Source organism: Podarcis pityusensis, assembly GCF_964106645.2.
Source record: "Podarcis pityusensis genome assembly, chromosome: Z".
NCBI classification, from domain to species: Eukaryota; Metazoa; Chordata; class Lepidosauria; order Squamata; family Lacertidae; genus Podarcis; species Podarcis pityusensis.
Genome location: NC_138044.1, coordinates 21070174 through 21091984, shown reverse-complemented (window position 1 = coordinate 21091984; position 21811 = coordinate 21070174). Strand labels below are relative to the sequence as shown.

The following is a 21811-nucleotide window of genomic DNA, read 5'->3' as shown; positions in this document are numbered from 1 at the left end:
TTAAAAAAGTGGAAAAGAAACTGCTGGATAAATTATGTGGATTGGAATACAAAAGAGGGAGGTATGAGGAAGTCCAGAAAATAAGTAACTTAAAATTGGAAATGGAAAAGAGAGTTTGTTATTAATTGTTTTGTGTTTATATTGTTAAGTTTTGTATTGTTTTTTGTGTGTGTTGTTTTTCTTTTTTGTTTGTTTAAAACCTTAATAAAAAATTATTACAAAAAAAAAATAAACAACTCGGAGAGCAGCTCTGTAGAATATCTTCTTTATTCTATAACTACAACTATAATACAACTATATACAGAGCTAAATAGGTCTAAGCATAAATGAATGCTGCACTGCACTGAGTGTCTGCAGCTGCTCTTAGCAGCAACCTTATCTCTACACACAATCTCTAACACTCAGTCTCTCTCTCTCTCTCTCTCTCTCCCTCCGACACTGACTGACTGACTGACTTGGTGCTGGAGCAGAGTAAGTAGAGAGCAGAACACGCCTCCTCCTCTCTGGAGAATCAGCAGACTCCTCAGGAGATTCTTGGATATGGGAGGGGTGAAATCTCCTCAGGTGCAATTGGGGAGGAGAGGCGGAAATGGCTTCTTGCTCTTCCAAGTGCCCCAGGAAGGTTTGGGTGTCAGATGGTGCAGGGTAAATAAATAAACAAATGGAGTACAGAGGAAACCCATTCTCCATTTATTTGTCCCACCACCACCACTTCTTCTCAGGTGATCAATCGTAGCAGAGTAAGATTGTCTTCTATGAAAACGGTCTTAACAATGAGTGTAAGTGACTGTGGAGGGCAATTCTGGATCCACACATCCTTCCACAGTGGGGATAAAGGTTTTAAGGCGGGAGTGGATCACTCTGAGGGTTTGCCAAGCGTGCCTTCCTTTTAGCTCGTTTCTTCCTTTCGTCCTGAGTTCGAGCGTCTTCAAAGCCTATTACACCTTTGTTAATGGCTGTTCTCCAACTGGAGTGCTCGCAGGCCAGTGTTTCCCAGTTGTCGATGTTTATACTACATTTTTTAAAGATTTGCCTTGAGAATCTTTAAACCTCTTTTGTTGACCACCAGCATTACGCTTTTCATTTTTAAGTTAGGAATAGAGTAATTGCTTTGGAAGACAATAATCAGGCATCCGCACAACATCACCAGTCCAATGAAGTTGATGTTGAAGAATCATTGCTTCAACACTGGTGATCTTTGCTTCTTCCAGTACACTGGCATTAGTTTACCTGTCTTCCCAAGTGATGTGTAAAAATTTTCGGAGGCACTGTTGATGGAATCTTTTGAGGAGTTGGCGATGGCGTTTATAAGTGGTCCATGTTTCACAAACGTACAGTAAGGTTGGTAGTACAATAGCTTTGTAAACAAGCATTTTGGTTTCTCTGCGAATGTCACACCCCTGTGTAAAGGTTTAAAGCTGTAAAAGTAATTAGTAGCATAGCTGTTGCATAAAGCTGTAGGAAACCCACTCTCCCTCTATTTCCCCCCTCAAATACACACACCTGTGCAAAATTGCAATTGCATCAGGTTTAGCTGCCTTTGCAAAGGGGGTAGCATCCCAAAGATAGATAGATAAGACAAGACACTGTGGTAATCTTTTGAAGCTGATATTTGGCTCCCCCAAGTGGATCTCATTTTTGCAGCACCTCTACTCAGCTCACTGTGCAGAAAAACTGCCATACTTCTAGTTTAGGGAGCCCCCCCCCCCCAAAGCAAGACAAAATGGAGCCACTGCGTAATCCTTCATGAAATGGCACTAGTGCGGGGCTATTTGGCACCCCCAAGTGGATCCGCCACCTCGGCTTGGTGCCCTGTGCAGAGAAACTGCTCGCATGGCTCTTCATCCTGCACTGCAGCAGAGCAAGTCACCTGGCTTGGGGAATGAATATGTCCAGGGCAGAATATTAGAGCTTTTTTCTCCTTCCTAAAGCTGGGCAAGGGCTTACTGCGTTTTGAGAAGAAGGCGGTATGTATTAGGTCATAGATGCGGTTCTGCTGTGTGAAAGGCAGGGAGATTGACAGACTGAAATCAGCATCCTATATGAACACAGTCAGAAAGGAAAAGGGCTGTAATTAGGGATGGACGATTTTCAACATTGTGATATATCAGCAGCTAAACATTGTGATATACTGATATTGCACAATGTCTGGAATAAGGCCTGCACTACATAGAGGCAAACGGAGTAATGTCTTGGCAACTGCTGCTACTTAGTGACAGAAAACTGATAGATTTTTACTTACTTTTCATGTATTGCTAAACCCACTCCACTCAACATTTCATTTATTCAACACCCTTGGAAGAGCAGGAAGTGATTAACACCTTGCCTCCCAGAAATGAATAAATAAAAGGGGAATGGAGTAAACCCACTCCCCATTTATTTATCTCCCCTCCTGTACAAAACTGCTATTGCATTTGGGAAAGCGGTAGCATCCCAGAGCGCTCACGCTGCCCTCCCAAAGACATTGGTAATCATTTGAGGCCAATTTTTGGTGCCCTCAAGGGGATCTTCCCTATTTTGGGTCTTATTGCTGGTACCACTCTGGCTCTGGGCAGGAATTTCCAGAACTCTGGCATGGTCCTAGAGCCTTTCCCTTCTTCCCAGAGATGGGCAAGCCCTTACTGTGCTTCTGTCATAGGGAAGGCGGTGCCAAGGCTCTGGCAGAGCCCTCACACCGCCCTCCAAAAGCCACACAAAATGGAGGCACTCCGTAATCTTTCATAAAATGGCCGCCTGTCAGAGGCTATTTAGCGCTCCCACATGGGTCTTTGTAATTTTGTGCCACTTCGCCTTTTGCAGATAATTTTTAAATTTGCATAGTTAAAGTTGTATAAGTAATTAATACTCTACCTCTCAAAGGTAAAGTGAATGTTGCCTGATAGAAAGGAGGGAGACACAGGTACACATCTATGTGTTGCACAGTGTTGGGCAGGAAATGGGAGGGGGGCAATTTCGGAGGTGAGGTGGAAATCACTTTCTGCTCTTGCAAGGGTGTTAGGTCATGTGGGGGAATAAATAAACAAATGGAGAGATGAGGAAACTCAGTCTTCATTTATTTATACTTCTCCCCATACATCTACCTGTGCAGAACTGTGATTGCGACAGGTGTCTTTGGGAAAAGAGCACTTGTGCTGCCCAACCAAAGACAAATAAGATAGGTGGACTTTGCATAGCTCAGTTGGTTAGAGTGTGGTGCTGATAATGCCAAGGTTGCACAATTGATCCCCATATGGGACAGCTGCATATTCCTGCATTGCAGGGGGTTGGACTGGATGACCCTCAGGGTCCCTTCCAACTCTACAGTTCTATGATTCTATGGTTAATTTTTCTGCTCCCAATGCTTAGCGCCCTCAAGGGGATTTTCTCTATTATAGATCTTACTGCTATCACCCCTTGGTCCTAGAGTCCTTCCCTCCTTCCCAAATATGGGCAAGCACTTCTTAGGTTTCCGGCTTATGTAAGGCAGTGCCAGGGCTCTAGCATAACCCAGAACCCTTGCACCGTGCTCTCCAAAAGCCAGACAAAATGGAGGCACTCTGTGATCTTTCACAAAATGGTGGCTTTGTGAGTCCGCTATTTACCACCCCCGAAGTGGATCTTCTTAATTTTGTGTCACCTTGGCTGGCATCCTCTGCAGAGGAACAGCTGTCATTGCTGTCAATCCTGCACTGAGCATGGAGGCTTTCTGGGGTACCTCACTCTGGCAAGTTCCTAGAGCATTCCCAAAGCTCGACAAGCGCTTACTGACAGCCAGGAGAGCTCTGGCAGCATTCCATAACCCCACCACCAACACCTTCCCAAAGTCAGGTAAGCAGCCCCATACTTTGCTGGGGACTTTATTCATTTTTTCCTCAGATTTTGTCCTCCAGCATCCTGCCCTGACAAAACTAGTGATGTGTAGATGCTTTACCTTGTTGTTCAATGAAGTATTTATGTGATTTTGTGTTCCACCACTAGAGGTGCTTTTAGGATTTGTGAATGACCGAGATAGCATAGCACTGTGTAAACAAGAGAACAGCAATAATGGACTGGAAACCGTGTTAAGTATCTTGGGAAGAATACCTGTCATGTATTAGATAATAGATGTGGTTCTGCTATGTGAAAAAGGCATGGAGACTGACAGACTGAAATGAGCATCCTACATGAACACAAGCCAGAAATTAAAAGGGCTGCAAGTACAGCTGGGCGATTCTCAAGATCGTGATAAGTCAATAGCTAAACATTGTGATACATTGATATTGCACAAGGTCTGAAATAAGTACCTTTAACATATTGCTGCAACTGTTATGTCACAGTACAGATAATTTTAGCCTAGCACATTTTCTCTTAAGTTAAAGTTGCCGAAATAGTAGCATAGATATCAAATATAAGGTGAGAGAATGTTCCTTAATAGACGAGAGAGAGAGAAAAGTACACATCTGTATGTTTTGCAGTAACGTGGGGATTTGGGAGGCCATGCATAAGGGTGTCAAGAGGTGGAGAAACAAATAGTAAGCAGACACACTTCATTGATTTCTCTCTCACACCCACCCTATACACACACCTGTGCAAAACTGCTATTGCATCAGGTTTAGCTGGCTTTGAAAAAGGGGCAGCTTTCAAAAATGGAATATTTGGTGTCCCCAAGTGTATCTTCTTAATTTTGTGGCAACTCAGCTCTGTTCCATGAGCAGAAAAACTGCCAGGCTCCTGGCTTAGGGAAAGCAGTGCCAATGCTCTGGCAGCATCCCAGAGCCCTCACACCGCCCTCCAAAAGCCACACAAAATGGAGGCACTCCGTAATCTTTCATAAAATGGCCGCCTGTCCGAGGCTATTTAGTGCTCCCACGTGGATCTTTGTAATTTTGTGCCACTTCGTCTTTTGCAGATAACTTTTAAATTTGCAGAAAGTTGTATAAGTAATTAATACTCTACCTCTCAAAGGTAAAGTGAATGTTGCCTGATAGAAAGGAGGGAGACACAGGTACACATCTATGTGTTGCACAGTGTTGGGCAGGAAATGGGAGGGGGGCAATTTCGGAGGTGAGGTGGAAATCACTTTCTGCTCTTGCAAGGGTGTTAGGTCATGTGGGGGAATAAATAAACAAATGGAGAGATGAGGAAACTCAGTCTTCATTTATTTATACTTCTCCCCATACATCTACCTGTGCAGAACTGTGATTGCGACAGGTGTCTTTGGGAAAAGAGCACTTGTGCTGCCCAACCAAAGACAAATAAGATAGGTGGACTTTGCATAGCTCAGTTGGTTAGAGTGTGGTGCTGATAATGCCAAGGTTGCACAATTGATCCCCATATGGGACAGCTGCATATTCCTGCATTGCAGGGGGTTGGACTGGATGACCCTCAGGGTCCCTTCCAACTCTACAGTTCTATGATTCTATGGTTAATTTTTCTGCTCCCAATGCTTAGCGCCCTCAAGGGGATTTTCTCTATTATAGATCTTACTGCTATCACCCCTTGGTCCTAGAGTCCTTCCCTCCTTCCCAAATATGGGCAAGCACTTCTTAGGTTTCCGGCTTATGTAAGGCAATGCCAGGGCTCTAGCATAACCCAGAGCCCTTGCACCACCCTCTCCAAAAGCCAGACAAAATGGAGGCACTCTGTGATCTTTCATAACATGGTGGCCTTGCGAGTCTGCTCTTTAGCGCCCCCAAGGGGATCTTCTTAATTTGGCACCTTGTGCAGAGAAGATGCTGGCACCACTCTCAATCCTGCACTGAGCAAGAAGGCTGGCTCTGGAAGGAAGGTGTGGGGTTCTTGCAGGGTCCTAGAGCCCTTCTCTCCCTCCCAAAGCTGGGCAAGCACTTACTCGGCATTACTTAGCGTCATAAAACTGACAAGATATTTACTTACCTTTCACATATTGCTGCAGCTGTTACTTCATAGCACAGATAATTTTAAAATTTGCACTTTTTCTCTAAAAGTAAGGCTGTAGAAGTAAACAGTAGCATAGCTAACAGGTAAGGTGAGATGTTGTTTCCTAAAAGTTTAATTACATAATCAAGGGGGGAAAGTAAATTTTGTGAAGTGAGGGAGACACACAAACACACACACACACACAGAGAGAGAGAGAGAGAGAGAGAGAGAGAGAGAGAGAGAGAAGGGGGACCAGTGAGGAAGGAGGCTTAAACAACAGGCCAAGTTTTATTTTTATTTTATTTAACTCAAAAGTTTTAACCCCAGTTCATTTTTCTCCAGGACTAGCAGCGGCTTCCAAGGAAGCCCCAGCTGAGGGCAGCAGTTATTCAAAAGGCAGGGCTGGACAGCCACATGGCAGCTTTTGTGAGGCTAGACATAATGGGCTTCCTGCATCGGAGGCCTCCCTCAACCACCTACCAGCCTGGCCTCTGAGCTTAAAAACAAGAAGCTCATGGCCTCGATATTACTGAGGAAAGTTTCCGGGTAGGCTCCTTTCTTCAGCGCCTGTTCTCGTGGATCGCTCTCATCTGCAAGAGGCAGGAGAGAGCTGAGGTGTCAGAGCAACAGGGGCAACAGGAATCAGAAGAAAAGAAATGACTTGCTTCAGTTTTCTCCGCATCATGATTTTTACACAGCACACAAAGACATCATGAATTGCAATATATTGCCATGTCACCTGTTAGGAAACTGTTAGCATGATGTGGACTTTAAACTGTTTTTGGATGATGTAGCTATTTATCCCCCAGCCCTTTTTTAGATTTATTCAGCACATATCCCTTTTCTTAAAACAACACTTTCTGGCTGCAAGAAAGTATTGTATATGCTGCTTCAAAACTTTACCCCTTAAAGATACTATTTTTTCCTTTTAGTATTTTACAGTGGTGGAGGAAGCCGCTCGGGCACCTGGGGCAGCGCACCCATGGGCAGGCCAATAGGGGTGGGGTGCATCACGGGGCCTGCGGAGTCTGCCTGCCTTCTCCCACTCAGCTGCCCTACACCGTTTGGGCACTGCGGAGCCTGCGCACACCCAAGCCACCATGTCTATCTCATGAGAGACGCGTGGCTCGGACATGCTGCAGGCCCCGCAGTGAGTGCCGCCCAGCATTTTGTCACTCCCTTCAGTGGTGACACCCAGGGCAGACCGCACCCACCGCATCCCCTTCCTCCGCCCCTGCTTACAGCTGTTTTGTGTCATTTGAGTGGGAATTTGTGTTTTGCAGCTACTTGCTGTGGGGCCGGTAATGGGAATCAGTCTTGCTGAGCATTTTCTTATCCAATCCAAACCTTTGTTAATAAGTCCACATAAGTTATTAGCCAAACCTCCCTGCCCTGTGTTAGGCACATCAGCACCCTGAAACCATGAAAATAACCCAAATATCTTCCAGTTTATGTGTGATTGTTTGGCTGCTATCCTTTAATCACCCCAGCTAAGTGACTCTTTACGTGCCTGTTCCATACACCATTCTGGGACCTGTTGCCATTTTCTGGGACCTGTTGCTGGGCTATAGCTCCTGTCTTCCCTGCTCCTTGGCTGGGGCTGGTTGTAGTCTCAGTCCAACAATGGCTGGAGGGCCAGAGTTTCCCTATCGCTGCTCTAAGATAATGCGAAAGAGGATGGGAGCTTGACCACAACCTACTGAATTTGTGAGTGTGAAAAATCAAATCTAGGATTTTTTTCATGTAGTCCTAAAGCATTAGGCATTGTGGCATACTCTTCCTCCTGTCTCCACAATGGCTCTTACAATAGCACTCCTTGTGTGTCTAATATGTAGGAAGCTCAGATTTGTTGCTGCTCTTCCTTACTGTGCTGTTCCCCACCTTTAATTCTTCTAGGATGGGCAAAAAATTTGCATCTTGGATGAGCAAAGGTTTGCATCTCAGCTGCTCCCAAAATACTTCAAACACAACAACTTGTCCAGCTTCGTTCGTCAGCTCAACTTGTGTAAGTACCAGATCTGTGTGTGTTTACTGTTTTCTGTCCATGATTTTCACTTAGTTCACATTATAAACACAAATGATCCAAAACTGTTCTCTAAATAAAAATCAGTTGAACAAAACTGAAATTGTGGAATAATTAAACATCCCTTCCCAAAAGTTCCTAGTAGGTGTTATTCCAGATTTTTTTTTTAAGCCTATCATTCCAACAGTTGATATGCCCAATTAACTAGGATATAATTAGTCAATGCACAACTCTTAAGATTCATGTGAGTTGGCCACAAGTGCTGGAGGAAACAGCAGCAATTCTCTCAAATGATGATTATATTGCTTAAAGCTCAGGTGCAGGGAGCAAGGCCTAGTCTGAGGCACCACCACCAGGGGGAAGAAACAAAGAAAGAGGAAAAATAAAACAATGAGTCTCTCAACAGAAGTAGTTTTTTAGGCTTCAAGTAGAATTAGATCAATTACAAGAATTGAAGGCAACAACTGCTTTCTCGGTTGCATGTTTTAGAGTGAAGCATATTCTGATGCACAGTATCCTCTGTGATGCATTGCTGTGAAGAGGGTTTCCTGTGAGGGGAATGTTTTGAAAAGCCCTGCCCTAAAGATAACCATAACTTTAAAATGGGGTGGGGTGGAGAATAGTCCCATATCCCTCAACAAATGTTGTATTGAAATACCGATTTCTAGCTAAAATGAAGAGATGATCTTGGGAAAGAGTGCAGGCATTGTTGAGTTGGACACAATAAGAGTTTCCTGGTCTTGAAACAAAGCAGGGGAATGGCAGGAGGTGTCACAATTTGGAACATGGGTGGCATAATTCGTGGATGAAGCTTGTCTTTATCCAGCATCATTAATCGCCTCCTCTTTTGAAATTTAGACTTGTGGCTTAAAAGAAGTGAAGGGGAATAGCGTTTCACCACTCTGTTGTGAAGTTCACTGAGGGCCTCTCAGACACTCTTGGGACAGTCAGGTGTTCTCAGCCCAATCTGCTTTGCAGAGCTGCTACAAGGGTAACATGGAGGCCGGGTAGGACCACCTCTGTGTGCTGTTCTGAGCTCCTTGGAGGAAGCGGGGAATAGGAGGGCATGGATGAACTAACTAAAAGCACTGCAAGTAATATCAGTTTCTAGAGATGTAGCCGTGCTAGTCTCGCAGAAAAACCCTCAAGAGTCCTGTGGCCCTGGTCAGGTGCATTTGATGAAGTGGGTTGTGGTCCATGAAATCTTGCACCATAATAAATTTGTTGGTCCTGAAGGTGCCACACAACTCTTTGCTTGATGGTACTAAAACAACAATCAAAACGAGCAAGCCAAGATGCTGCAGTTCTTGCTGTTAGAGGGCATGATGAGTGGCAGGTGTGCTTCCCTTCGTTGCTTCCCTCTTCCTTTACCTGGTTACCTTCTATAATCTTTTGTCAAAAGAAATGACCATGGGCAGGTTTGTTTCAATTACGTGGACCTCCTCTCTCTGAAAAGTATGTTTTCAGGTGTCTTATTCTGTGTTGTTATTTATTTCATAAAATTGAAACACTGCTTGATTGTAAAAAAGTGAAGACAAAAACTCAACACAGTTTACAAAAAGGATACAACAATAAAATTATCAGTAAGAAAAATGAATAATTTAAGACATTCAAAAAGTTAAAACAGCAATAGACTAAAAACAAATTAAAACACACATCAGCTTTTTTTAAACGTAAGGACAGGCTTGTCTAAACAAAAATGTTTTTAGCAGGTGCCAAAAAGATTACAGGGAAAGTGCCTGCCTGATGTCAATAGGCAGGGAGTTCCAAAGTATAGGTGCTACCGCAAGAAAAAGATCAAGTTCTTGCAGATGTGGAACAGGTGTTATATGGCACCTGTAAAAGTACCAGTTCTGCAGATTGAAGCCATTGAGTAGGCTTATGTGGGGCAAGGCAATCTTGCAGGTAAATTGGTTCCAAGCTGTTAAGGGCTTTGTATACCAGTAGCAAAACCTTGAACATGGATTGGTATATTGTTATATTCTTACTATGGAAGTTGAACAGATCTAGAATCGTATCGCCTCTTGGGAGGAGAAACTAAAGAGTATTCATCTCCTTTAATGCCTTCACAGATGGCTTCAAGAAGGTAATATCAATGAGAAATGAAACAACGGTCACTTTCAACAACTCTCCCATGGAGTATCAACACCCACAGTTCAAAAAAGGGAAACCTGAACTGCTGGCGAGCATCCAACGGAAGGTATTCCCCCCCCCCCCCCGTTCACAACCTGGTGAAGACCTTAGCTCTTAAATGCAACCACAGTGATGTTGGTGCCACACACAGGATTCCTGCTTGTGCATGTGTGTGTGTGTGTGTGTGAGGGGCAGCATTGCCAATAAGCCTCCATAGCAGAGCTTACAGATGCCTCATTGTTGCCACAATACATGACTGATTCCCCATCACCTTCAGATTATTTGGGTATATAGGCTTGACCAGCCTTTCTCAACCTGGTACCGTCCAGACATCTTGGACTCCAGCTCCCATCAGCCCCAGCCAGTATGGCCAATGGTCAAGGATGATGGGAGTTGTTATCCTTCAAGGTGTGAAGGGGCCAGGCTGAGGAAGCCTGAACTTTACTGCCACTGGCTGTTACAGCCATATATAACAGTCATTTTTGTATGCTACCTTCTGAGATTATTAAGAAATTGCAGTATTTTATTTGAAAAATATATTGGTTATATAGGCTGAAATATACAGATTCCAAGTACGTAATGTTCAAGGCTTCCAACTGTTTTCACTCATCTGTGCAATAGTCTTGCAAGGATGGCTCTTGTTGTTTGAATAGTCAGAGGTCAATAACTTTTGGCTTGCCTTAGCAGCCTAGTTCTCTTGCTGCTCCTGGACCGGCGTGGGGGCAAGTTCTTCACTGTGCCATCATTCTGCATCTCTGAGGGGGCTCCTCTGACCTGTTGGGGCAATCCTCTCGTCCCCAGGAGTGAACAGGGCTCTCACTGTTCCTCTAATATTTTCTGAGGGTCAGTGCAAAGTTGATGAAACCCTCCACTTTCTTTCCAAGCCTGATTTCAGATCAGGCTAGTGGGTGTGTCTCACAGTGACTCAGGACAGGGCCTTCTCTGTAGTGGTGCCTCGATTGTGGAATCCTTCCCCTGGAGGTGCAAAAGGCCACTATGCTGGTTCAAGAGGAGGGGAGGATCACCTTGCGTGTGAACCCAAGGTTCATCTGTGGGGTGGGAAGCTGTGGTTTTCCTTTTGTGTGAGTCAGGCCTGTGCGAGGGAAATATCAGTGGCCTCTCAAGTGTTCCCTAAACATTTTTTCCAAACTGCACAAACCCACTTAAAGGGCTCACTTTTGAATGATGCTTGAATGAACTGGCAGTTTTCTTACTGAGGCACTCAGAGGCCATTTGTTTCCAAAATTATAGAGCTGCAGTTGTGCTGCTGCTGCCAGCTGAGGTGGTATATGCACCAGATTTGGGATTTCTCCTGTGATAGGTAGAGGTGAGGCTGGATGGCTTCCAAAGTCCTCGCTCTGCAAAAGCCAGTCCCTTAACTGCATTTGTTCCCTGCTTAAACAATAACTTGTCTCTAAAAACAGTACCTGCAATCTGATTCTGTCACAGGTGTATACACGCAAGGAGCCCGCAGCCAGCTCAGAAAAAGACCAGCAGGCAATGCTCGCCGAATTCCGGGCCATGAGAGAACAGCAGGATGGCATAAGCACCAAGCTGGATACCGTGACTAGGTGTCAACATTTCTTCTGCTGAGTTTGTACTGTCTTGTAATGAGAGCCACTCTGCTCATTTTAGGTTTTGCAACATCTTCAACTTATCTGCATTTGCAAAGCTATATGTAGGGTGGGGGCTGCATAGCAGGATTTGGCACCACGGTGAAGTGTGATGCTGAGTGCAAAAATAAGCAGAATCTGGGTAATTTACACACACTTTTCAGTGCCTTTTTCAGCATTATGGCTAAGTAGCTTGTAGGTACCATGAAGCTTCTATCTGTGCTATGTTTTGAGCTTCACTTGTGTGCCATGTTATCTGTTTGCAGAGCTCAACTTAGGGCAGAGACCGAAATGTCCTGTTTAATTTCTGGGTAATTCAGCAGCATTAGTACTTTCACACTTGGCTGTTTCTCGCTTGCATTTAGGCGGTTCTGAAGTGGCCGTTAGAAAGAGCCATTCTGTACCACTGGCATCTGTCTGTCTTGAGAGACAATGGAGTGTGCCTCCAGGGGTGAAGTCGAACTGCTGGAGAACCTATAGCTCATTTCTAATAAGGGCATGTGAGGAATCCTGCTGGATCAGGCCTAAGACCCATCTTGCTCAGCATCATGTTCTCACAGTGGCCATCCAAATGCCTCTGAGAGACTCAGAACTGTGAGCAACTGATATTCAGAGGCCTGCTATTTCCGGTACTGGAAGCACACAGTTATCATGAGAACATTATTTGTTCATGACTGATATACCAAATAAACTTATCCGCCATTAATTTGCCTAATCCCATTTTAAACCAGTCACATTTGTTGATGATCACTACATCTTGTGCTTAGCAGATTTCATAGTTTACGCACTGCATGAATAAATAATAGCTTTTTTCTGTCTTTAAGGAAAGTGCCTTATATTGAACCATACACTTTCCCTCAGCTCTGTCTACACTGGCGTAGCCAACATGGTGCCCCCTAGATGCCCTATGCAGTGTAGGCCCAAGCTATCTGAAAAACCTTATTCCCTCATATAAACCTGCCCCGAACTCTAGATTTAGAGAGGCTGCTTCTAGGCTTTGAAGCTCTTTCCCCAAAGAAGCTAGACTGGCTCCCATGTTGTCCTTCCAGTGGTGGGGGAAGATGGTTTTATTCTGACAGTCTTTGGGGAGCTGTTTTTTTAAGGAAGTGTTTTTAACAGTGCTGTTGTGTTTTTATTATCTAAAAGATAATCATTAAAAGGTAACTAAGATCTTATAGAATTGAAACAATATAAAAACAAGTCTATTAAGAGTTACTTTTTAATTATTATCTTTTCTGTTTTTTTGTATTTTATCTGGGTCATTGTGTCAGTCCCGGTTAGCAAAAGAATGTGAGATACAAATAAATGAAATAATAATTAATAATGGATATTTTTGACTACAGTTCCCAGCAGCCCCAGCAAGCATGGTCTAGTATTAAGGGATGATAGGAGTTGTGATCCAAACATCTGGAGGGGGCACCAACTTCTGCTTTAGAAGGGTACACTACATATGCATGTCTAACCTTTGCGATTTCAACTTTATGCTGTTGAAGACCAGCTGGTTGAAATCAAACAAATTAATTGCACAGAAGGTGGAGAGCTTAAAAGCTTTTATTGGATAGGGTTTTTTTCTGGCATGGAAAGAGCTTTTAATCTCCCTGTCTTGCTTACCTGGCTCTCATGAAATCTTGGATGGCCCCATGAGATCTCACAGCCCAGTAAGCAGAGAGCTTAAAAGCTCTCTACCTTCCTTTGGTGTGCTGGCTCCAGAAGATTGCTCATGCATGGGCATTTCAAGTATATGTGTTTTTGCATATACACACTATCCCTGGAATGCAGCCCCTGCAGAAGATGCAATTGTACTGTACCTTCCAACTCAAGGACTGGCTGAACAGCAAGGGAGGTGTATGTGAAATTCCCCAGAACCAACCCAGCAGCCTGCCATGATGAGGAACAAGAGCTGGTTAACTCAAGGGTCGTCAGGATTGGCGGTCCAAGTACATAATCACTGTTTTTCTGACACATCAAGCTGAGGTTTTCCACTGAGTGCGGCACTGAAAAGCAGCTGTGTCTACTATGCTTGTATGAAGTGGGTACATTGCCTTCCCACTTCTCATTTCTGGTTCTATATCTAAAAAAGCAGCATGAAATGTCCCCTGACGTTGTGCCATCATAAGGCAGGTATGTGACCATCTTCCCCTCTTCCTTAGTTCTTCTTACCTCCCTTTGTGCCTGTTCTTTCAGGGACACTACCACCGTCCTCGAGGGGGTGGGCTCTCTGCAACAGAAGGAAGATCAGCAGCAGGACGTCTTATCTCAGGTACCAGAAAAAGACTTTGCTTTTCTCCTGATGTTCCAGAGCAGCCTTTGCCAACTAACTGTCCTCCTGATGTGTTTTGGACTATGGCTTCCATCAGTCCTGGTCAAATGGAAGTGGCATCTGGAGGGCAACACCCCTGCTTGCAAAGGCTGCACTATGGCATACCAGAAGTAGATGAGTAAAGTACACAGAGATAGATGGTAATCTTTATGTCCTGTTAAGGCAGGGTAATTTAGGATAGTGGCTAAAGCTGAGCTGTGAATTTAGAAGTCCCCCCATTCAGAACTCTCCTAAATGCTCTAGGAGGATTATGCAAACCACTGCCTGCCTTGCCTCACCTCCATAATATGCAGTATGGGGATAATGCTTGTTTGCTTAAAAGTATTTATGTACCATTCCATATTTTCAGAAACCTAAACAGTGTACAAGACACGATCTAAAACCAGTAAATCAGCAATATAAAAACAAATGAAACAGATATTCAGAGGATTCAAACACACAAATATGCTTCCCTGTTCCATTCAGCTTGCATAAAATCATTAACAAATGAGGCAGTCTCTGCCTGCAAGCTTGCTATCTAAAAGACACAACACAAGAAGAAAAGGCAGGTGGACAAGATGGAGAAAGAGGAAAACTAGCACACTTGGGTCACTAGTCCTAAATGTTACTGAGTAATTACTGCAATGACTAGTCTGAATGGAGCTGAGTGGATATGGTCTTTCTTTGATGCACCCTGAGGGAACTGCTTCTGCCAAGTGGCAGTTGAAGGGCGGGAAGAGCCCATGCTGGCTGCTGCATGACAAATGCTTTTTCAAACTCAGGCCTTCTTCTGTAGCTTGCAAGCCTGAACATGGCAGGTGTGTCTTGATAGCTAACTCTCAGTTGGAACTGTCCCCTGACCCTGTGGCAATGGCTAAAAGGAATACATGGCTTCTAACATTCACTCATTCATTCATTCATTCATTCATTCATTCATTCTCTCTCTACCTCTTTGACTTCAGATCCTCCAGATCATTATGAATTGCATGTCTGAGACAGGCAGGCAGGATGTCCAAAGGAAAAGGTAATTCTTACTACTTTCTTCTCCTGTTGCCCAAAATGAACCTATAAAATAATTCCCCCTATTTAGTTGGGGAAAGAAGCCAAAGCTTGTATTTGCAGCATGCAGCGCTTTGAGCTCTGGAAAACGTCTTAGACAAGACCAGCAGAAAGGGGTTTGCCGAGGCACTAAGACCCCAGGTACCCTCAGTGGTGCTTCTTTGAAACATGGTACTTCCTGTTCATTTCACTCTATCACCACACTATTTTAAATATTGCGGCTTCATCTCTCTGATTCCTTATATCGGGTTTTGTGAAATATTTGTTGTGGGCTTGTATGGAGATACTTAGTGTTTAGGCTGTTTAGGGATGCTTTAGATACTGTGGCTTTCTTGCTTACCTGGAAAGGTCACATGAAGCTGCCTCATACTGAGTCAGACCATAGACCAATATTTCCTATACGTTGACTGGCAGCAGCTCTCTGAGTTGTTCCCCACCCACTCAAGCCCTCCTACCTGAGAATATTTTAACGGGAGATGCTACAGATTGAACCTGGGCCCTCCTTCAAGAAATGTGTGTGCCTCACCACTAAGAAGCTCTTTCCCCCATGGTCCATGTTCACCTGTTACATCCTTGTCATTTTCTCTGTACGTCCTCACCTTTTATAGATGTTTGGGGAGCCATAGCTCGCAAGAGCTTGCTATTTTTACTTGGAGTGTTTGTGCCTGGTTCTTCAGCCCAAAAAGCTTCCAGAGTGGCTTACATATAATCTAAACAGGACAGTCCCCACCCAAAAGCTTATGATCTTAAAACATCAACAGTGACAACCCCGACAACGTAGAAGGGAAAAGGGAAGGTGGGGCAGAGAAGAAAACCAAAACTCAAACAATTGTTCCTACAAACAATTGTTCCTATAATGCCCAACTGGCACAGTTGAGGACCAGCAGGTGTCTGGTGGAACTGGGCCTCCAGCAAAGCTGACAGAGTGAGCTTCCTGCTTCCCTTCTCTCTCCCCACTGAGGTAGCCTGATGGAAGGGCTGCCCACAGTTGATGGATGAGGGAAAGGAAGACCGGAGGTGCTGGCCTGTCCAAAAAAAAAAAAAAAAAAAAGCTTGGTAGGAAATTATGCATTTTAAATAAATTCACAAGACTGGCTTTCAGATTTTACTGTAGAAATCATACACGACAGAAAGCCTTTGTGAAGATACTTTATCAGTCATCATAATATGATTGATATTAACAATACAGTGGTAAGTAGTAAAGGGATCTCCCATGCTGCAAAAGAGGGTAAAATCTTGAGCAAGTGGATAAGATTTAGGCCAACCTATCTGTACTTCTGGCTTTGCCTCCTTCATTTCTTCTGCAGGTAAGGATTGCCTTATGTGGAAGACACCTGCACAGATGAATTTTTGAATTAGATGTTTTGGCCCCTCATACCTTTCTACGCATGTCATAAGAATTTGGTTATTTATGTGTGTGTGTGTTTTTCTCTCTCACTCACTCAGACCTTGGAATGATGCTTCGGAAGCCCCTCATCCAAAGAACAGCCGTCCACAGGCTCACAGTGCTATGGAGGATCGTGAAACAGTAAGCTTTTTAAAAAATTAAAAAGTAATTCTCCTGTTTTACTTTGTGTACAATAGCCCAGGTAAAAGATTTAACCAGTATGACACTAGTCAGACATTTTATTTATTTCATAAGATTTATACACCTGCTTGATGGTTGTGGGGGTGGGGGTAGGGAGAGAACATCAAGAGAAAATTAAAAATATTGTCTGTAAAAAAGCACTTAAAACCTTCAAAGATTAAAATAAGCTAAAAGCAGATTAAAACATATATCAACATTCTATATGTCTGGGTAGGCTTGCCTAAACAAAAATGTTTTTAGCAGGCAGGCTGAAAAGAATACAGTCATACCTCGGAAGTTGAACGGAATCTGTTCCGGAAGTCCGTTCGAATTCCAAAATGTTCAGAAACCAAGGCGTGGCTTCCGATTTGCTGCAGGAAGCTCCTGCAGCCAATCAGAAACTGCAGAAGCCCCGCTCTGGACGTTCGGGTTCCAAAGAACGTTCGCAAACTGGAACACTCACTTCTGAGTTTGCGGCGTTCAGGAGCCAAAATGTTTGAGTCACAAGGTGTTCAGGATCCAAGGTACAACTGTACAGTGAAGGCACCTGCCTGATGTTAGTAGGGAGTTCTAGAGTGTAGGTGTTGTCACACTAACACATCAGTTTCTTACTCTTGTCTCTTGCAGGCAGCTGTTCCAGGACACAGTGCAGACCACAGAAACTTGATTGTGACCCGTAACAACATGGAGGGTGAAGCAGGGGGTGCTGCTGGTGCAAATAATGGGCAGGCTGTAGTGCGTGAGCCCCATGGGACTGGGTGAGTGTTATGTACTGAAGTTCTCACCCTGGGCCAGCAGGGGGATACTGTAGATAGTTCAGGTCCACATATGCAAATAAGGGATCGAAAGTGAATTTCAGTGATTGGATAGTTACAGAAAATGGTTACTGTTGCGTTCTAGTGGAGCTCTATATAAGCAGGCTGGCTGAACCCTTCAGTTCAGTTCTGTTCTGGCCTGTGAATAAACAAGAGCTATTTGAAGAATCGCTGTGTCGTCTGATATGTTCACCCACAACTTAACAGTGAGGATGCAGAATTCAAAACGTGCATTGTGGCTTAGACAGGTAGGTAGGTTGGCTGGCTGTTTCTCAGTAAACAATTCAGAGGCTGAAGACGGTGCTGCAACCCTTTTTGCTTTGGGTGATATATGCATAGAGTGTCTCTCTTTGGCTGACTGCTTGGAAACCCCAAAATGCCAATAAATTGATAGATATTTCCCTGCCTCCCAAAGATTTGATTGTTGCTTCTTGCATAAGTAAGTGAAAACAATCAATATTCAGCAATCCTACCTAGAAGCCACAAACATCTATTTAATTACATTTAACTTTACAGTCATTTTAGCTTTTAAACGAAGGCATCATTCCATAAGTTGCTGTGTGTTCTCGGAGGCCCTAGACCACGTTCTGTCAGTGTTGCATATGCAGTGCTTTTTTTCTGGGGGGACGCATACCCCTAAACATTTTGTGAATCTAAGTTTGGCCTCATTGAGGGGCAGTATTTCATTATGCGTAGGAAAATGAGAGCACCCCTAAACATTTTTTTTTAAAGAAAAGCAGCACTGTGCATATATGTAAAGAGAAGTATGCCAGGTTGATTGAAAAGTATTGATTTTCTTGTCTGTTTCACTCTTTCAAACATGGGTTGTCAGTTTTTCTGTTAACGTTAAGTACGAAAGTTGTGGAGTGTTTTATTTTGGCAGAATACTGTACTTTCTAGTCACTTCTTCTTTAAAAGAAGCTAGTAGAGCTGGCAAAGTGTGCAAGGAAATGAGTAAGTACAAAACTGACTGGGTTTTGCTTGAACAAAGCTTGGAAAGATCCTAAACAGAGTCTTCCCCTGTGTTGGAGATCCTTGTAACTGGAGATGCTGAGTACTGAATCAGGGGGCTCTCTGCATGGAACCCTGTGCTTTGGTGCTAGGTTAAGTACCAACCTCCTAAGATTACACTTGTTGTTGTTGTATAGTCGTGTCCGACTCTTTGTGACCCCATGGACCAGAGCACGCCAGATACTCCTGTCTTCCACTGCCTCCCGCAGTTTGGTCAAACTCATGTTAGTAGCTTCAAGAACACTGTCCAACCATCTCGTCCTCTGTCGTCCCCTTCTCCTTGTGCCCTCCATCTTTCCGAACATCAGGGTCTTTTCCAGGGAGTCTTCTCTTCTCAAAGTATTGGAGTCTCAGCTTCAGGATCTGTCCTTCCAGTGAGCACTCAGGGCTGATTTCCTTCAGAATGGATAGGTTTGATCTTCTTGCAGTCCATGGGACTCTCAGGAGTCTCCTCCAGCACCATAATTCAAAAGCATCAATTCTTCGGCAATCAGCCTTCTTTATGGTCCAGCTCTCACTTCCGTACATCACTACTGGGAAAACCATAGCTTTAACTATACGGACCTTTGTTGGCAAGGTGATGTCTCTGCTTTTTAAGATGCTGTCTAGGTTTGTCATTGCTTTTCTTCCAAGAAGCAGGCGTCTTTTAATTTCGTGGCTGCTGTCACCATCTGCAGTGATCATGCAGCACAAGAAAGTAAAATCTCTCACTGCCTCCATTTCTTCCCCTTCTATTTGCCAGGAGGTGATGGGCCCAGTGGCCATGATCTTCATTTTTTTGATGTTGAGCTTCAGACCATATTTTGCGCTCTCCTCTTTCACCCTCAATAAAAGTTTCTTTAATTCCTCCTCACTTTCTGCCATCAAGGTTGTGCCATCTGCATATCTGAGGTTGTTGATATTTCTTCCAGCAATCTTAATTCCGGCTAGGGATTCATCCAGCCCAGCCTTTCGCATGATGAATTCTGCATATAAGTTAAATAAGTAGGGAGATAATATACAGCCTTGTCGTACTCCTTTCCCAATTTTGAACCAATCAGTTGTTCCATATCCAGTTCTAACTGTAGCTTCTTGTCCCACATAGAGATTTCTCAGCAGACGGATGAGGTGATCAGGCACTCCCATTTCTTTAAGAACTTGCCATAGTTTGCTGTGGTCGACACAGTCAAAGGCTTTTGCATAGTCAATGAAGCAGAAGTAGATGTCTTTCTGGAACTCTCTAGCTTTTTCTATAATCCAGCGCATGTTTGCAATTTGGTCTCTGGTTCCTATGCCTCTTCTAAATCCAGCTTGCACTTCTGGGAGTTCTCGGTCCACATACTGCTTGAGCCTACCTTGTAGAATTTTAAGCATAACCTTGCTAGCGCGTGAAATGAGTGCAATTGTGCGGTAGTTGGAGCATTCTTTGGCACTTCCCTTCTTTGGGATTGGGACGTAGACTGATCTTCTCCAATCCTCTGGCCACTGCTGAGTTTTCCAAACTTGCTGGCATATTGAGTGTAGCACCTTAACAGCATCATCTTTTAAAATTTTAAATAGTTCAGCTGGAATACCATCACTTCCACTGGCCTTGTTATTTGCAGTGCTTTCTAAGGCCCATTTGACTTGTATAAACTAGTACAGAGTTCATGAATGGAGAAACCAGTTACTGAACTGAAGTTACTGAAAATACAGACATGTGGGAGATATTCAGTGTGAATGAACAAGTGGCTTTCGTATATGCCATGATATCTAGGCACAGGTCCATGATTTGTAGGTGTGTTTGCTGCTGAACAAGAAGAAACATCAATTGGGTTTTCTGTGGTTTGGTGTTTGTTCCACTTCAGTGATAAGCAACAGGTTTTCTCAGGGAAAGCACTGAGGCAAGCAGAAAACCGCTCAGACCAGTCCTACAAATAAGGGGCCTGTGCCTGGAAATCATGGCACAAATGGAAGTGTGAGTAAGCTAAAAGTCTTGCATGATCAAGTCCCCTCTTCTCTCCCATCAGGTTTCAATACCACTGTTCCACCTGTGTGTTAAATTTACAAAGCAGAAGTCAAATGCCTCTTCAAGATCTTTTCACAGTTAAGGCATAATTCAACCAGGGTTAAGTGATGCTGTGTATGTGTGCTTGCTTAAGAGCAGCCTGCCTTAATGTGGTGCCCTGCAGAGCAGCCAGCACAGGTTGGGAGAGACTGCCTGAAAACATGAAGAAGTGCCTTTCTGAGATCACATTTAAGCTGAGTCCTCTTGGCAAAAATCCCAGCTTTGTTGCTGACCATAGCTAAGTTCATATGGATCTACATATTTCAAAGCAGGTTCTCAACCACTGAGCTGTGGCTCTACCCATCAAAGCTAACCTTTGCACCTATTTTTATTGTTAAGGCTGTTTGGGAAAGGGCCATAGCCTACTGGTAGAGCATTGGCTTTGCATGCAGAAGGTCCCCAAGTTCAATCCCCAATGGTGGCTCCAAGTAAGGCTGAGAGAGATTTCCTGTCTGAAACTCTGGAGAGCCACTTCCAGTCAGTGTAGGCAACACTGAGCTGCATGGACCAATTTGATTTAAGGCAAGCTACCCGTGTTCTTTTGTTTTCTATTGGAAGGTGGGGCATAAGCACTTTATTTAAAACAACAACAACCCTGCTACTCCACATTCCTGCCATTGAATCAAAAGATCATAGAATTGCAGAGTTGGAAAGGACCCCCAAGGCTCATCCAGTCTAACCCCCTGAAATGCAGGAATCACAGCTAAAGCACCCCTGACAGATGACCATCCAACCTCTGTTCCAAAACCTCCAAGGAAGGAGAGCCCACCACATTCTAAGGGAATTCATTCCACCATGAAACAGCTCTTTGATCAGGCTGCTTCTTTCCTTTGGCTTCTCCCATGAATGTGGCAACGCTTGCCTTTTTTCTTCTACCTATTGTTTAATTTTAGACTTTCTGCTTTTCTTCATAGAGAGGAGGGTCAAGACTTCTTGAATTTATTGATATCAAACACTGTGAAGATTGATACGCAGCTGAGTGAGGACGAGCAAAACAATATCTCAGAAATACTTTCTCAGGTAAGTTCATCTTCATGTGGGCAAGTTCCTAGATTTGTAATAGCGGCACTCATTCATGCAACAAAGGACGAAAACAGCATTTGTGGATTTAAAAAAGTGGTTTGCCATTGTACTGCCATCTCGGTTGTGAGTCTTGGGGGAGGGCAAGGTCCTGACTAACTGCAGATTTGAAAGCTGAGGCCGCTGAATAGATCTTTGGGTTGGAGTACTTGGCTGGTTTCAGTTTTGTTATAATACACCCATTGTCTAAAACGTTTTAAATAGTTTTAAACTGTTTTTGTCTTGCATGTTTCTTGTTTTTTGTGGAATATACCTGGGGAGAGAGGATCTAGGAACAGCAGCCCCATCACAGTGGTTCAGGGTAGGGGGAGGAATGATGTAGGAGCTGG

At 43.9% G+C, this 21811-nt stretch overlaps 1 protein-coding gene across 1 annotated transcript in view; it reads left to right on the top strand.

Moving 5' to 3' along the window:
* Window positions 1-21811, top strand: part of LOC308468897 (heat shock factor protein 3-like) — a gene marked incomplete at its 5' end in the record, with an annotated part of 57088 nt that overhangs the window by 17357 nt on the left and 17920 nt on the right. The window contains 8 exons of the mRNA XM_080991366.1: window positions 7753-7861; window positions 9952-10079; window positions 11462-11583; window positions 13810-13885; window positions 14887-14948; window positions 16430-16511; window positions 17178-17308; window positions 21317-21422. Coding sequence (XP_080847492.1) covers window positions 7753-7861; window positions 9952-10079; window positions 11462-11583; window positions 13810-13885; window positions 14887-14948; window positions 16430-16511; window positions 17178-17308; window positions 21317-21422 — 816 coding nt within the window. The remainder of the gene's footprint in view (window positions 1-7752; window positions 7862-9951; window positions 10080-11461; window positions 11584-13809; window positions 13886-14886; window positions 14949-16429; window positions 16512-17177; window positions 17309-21316; window positions 21423-21811) is intronic.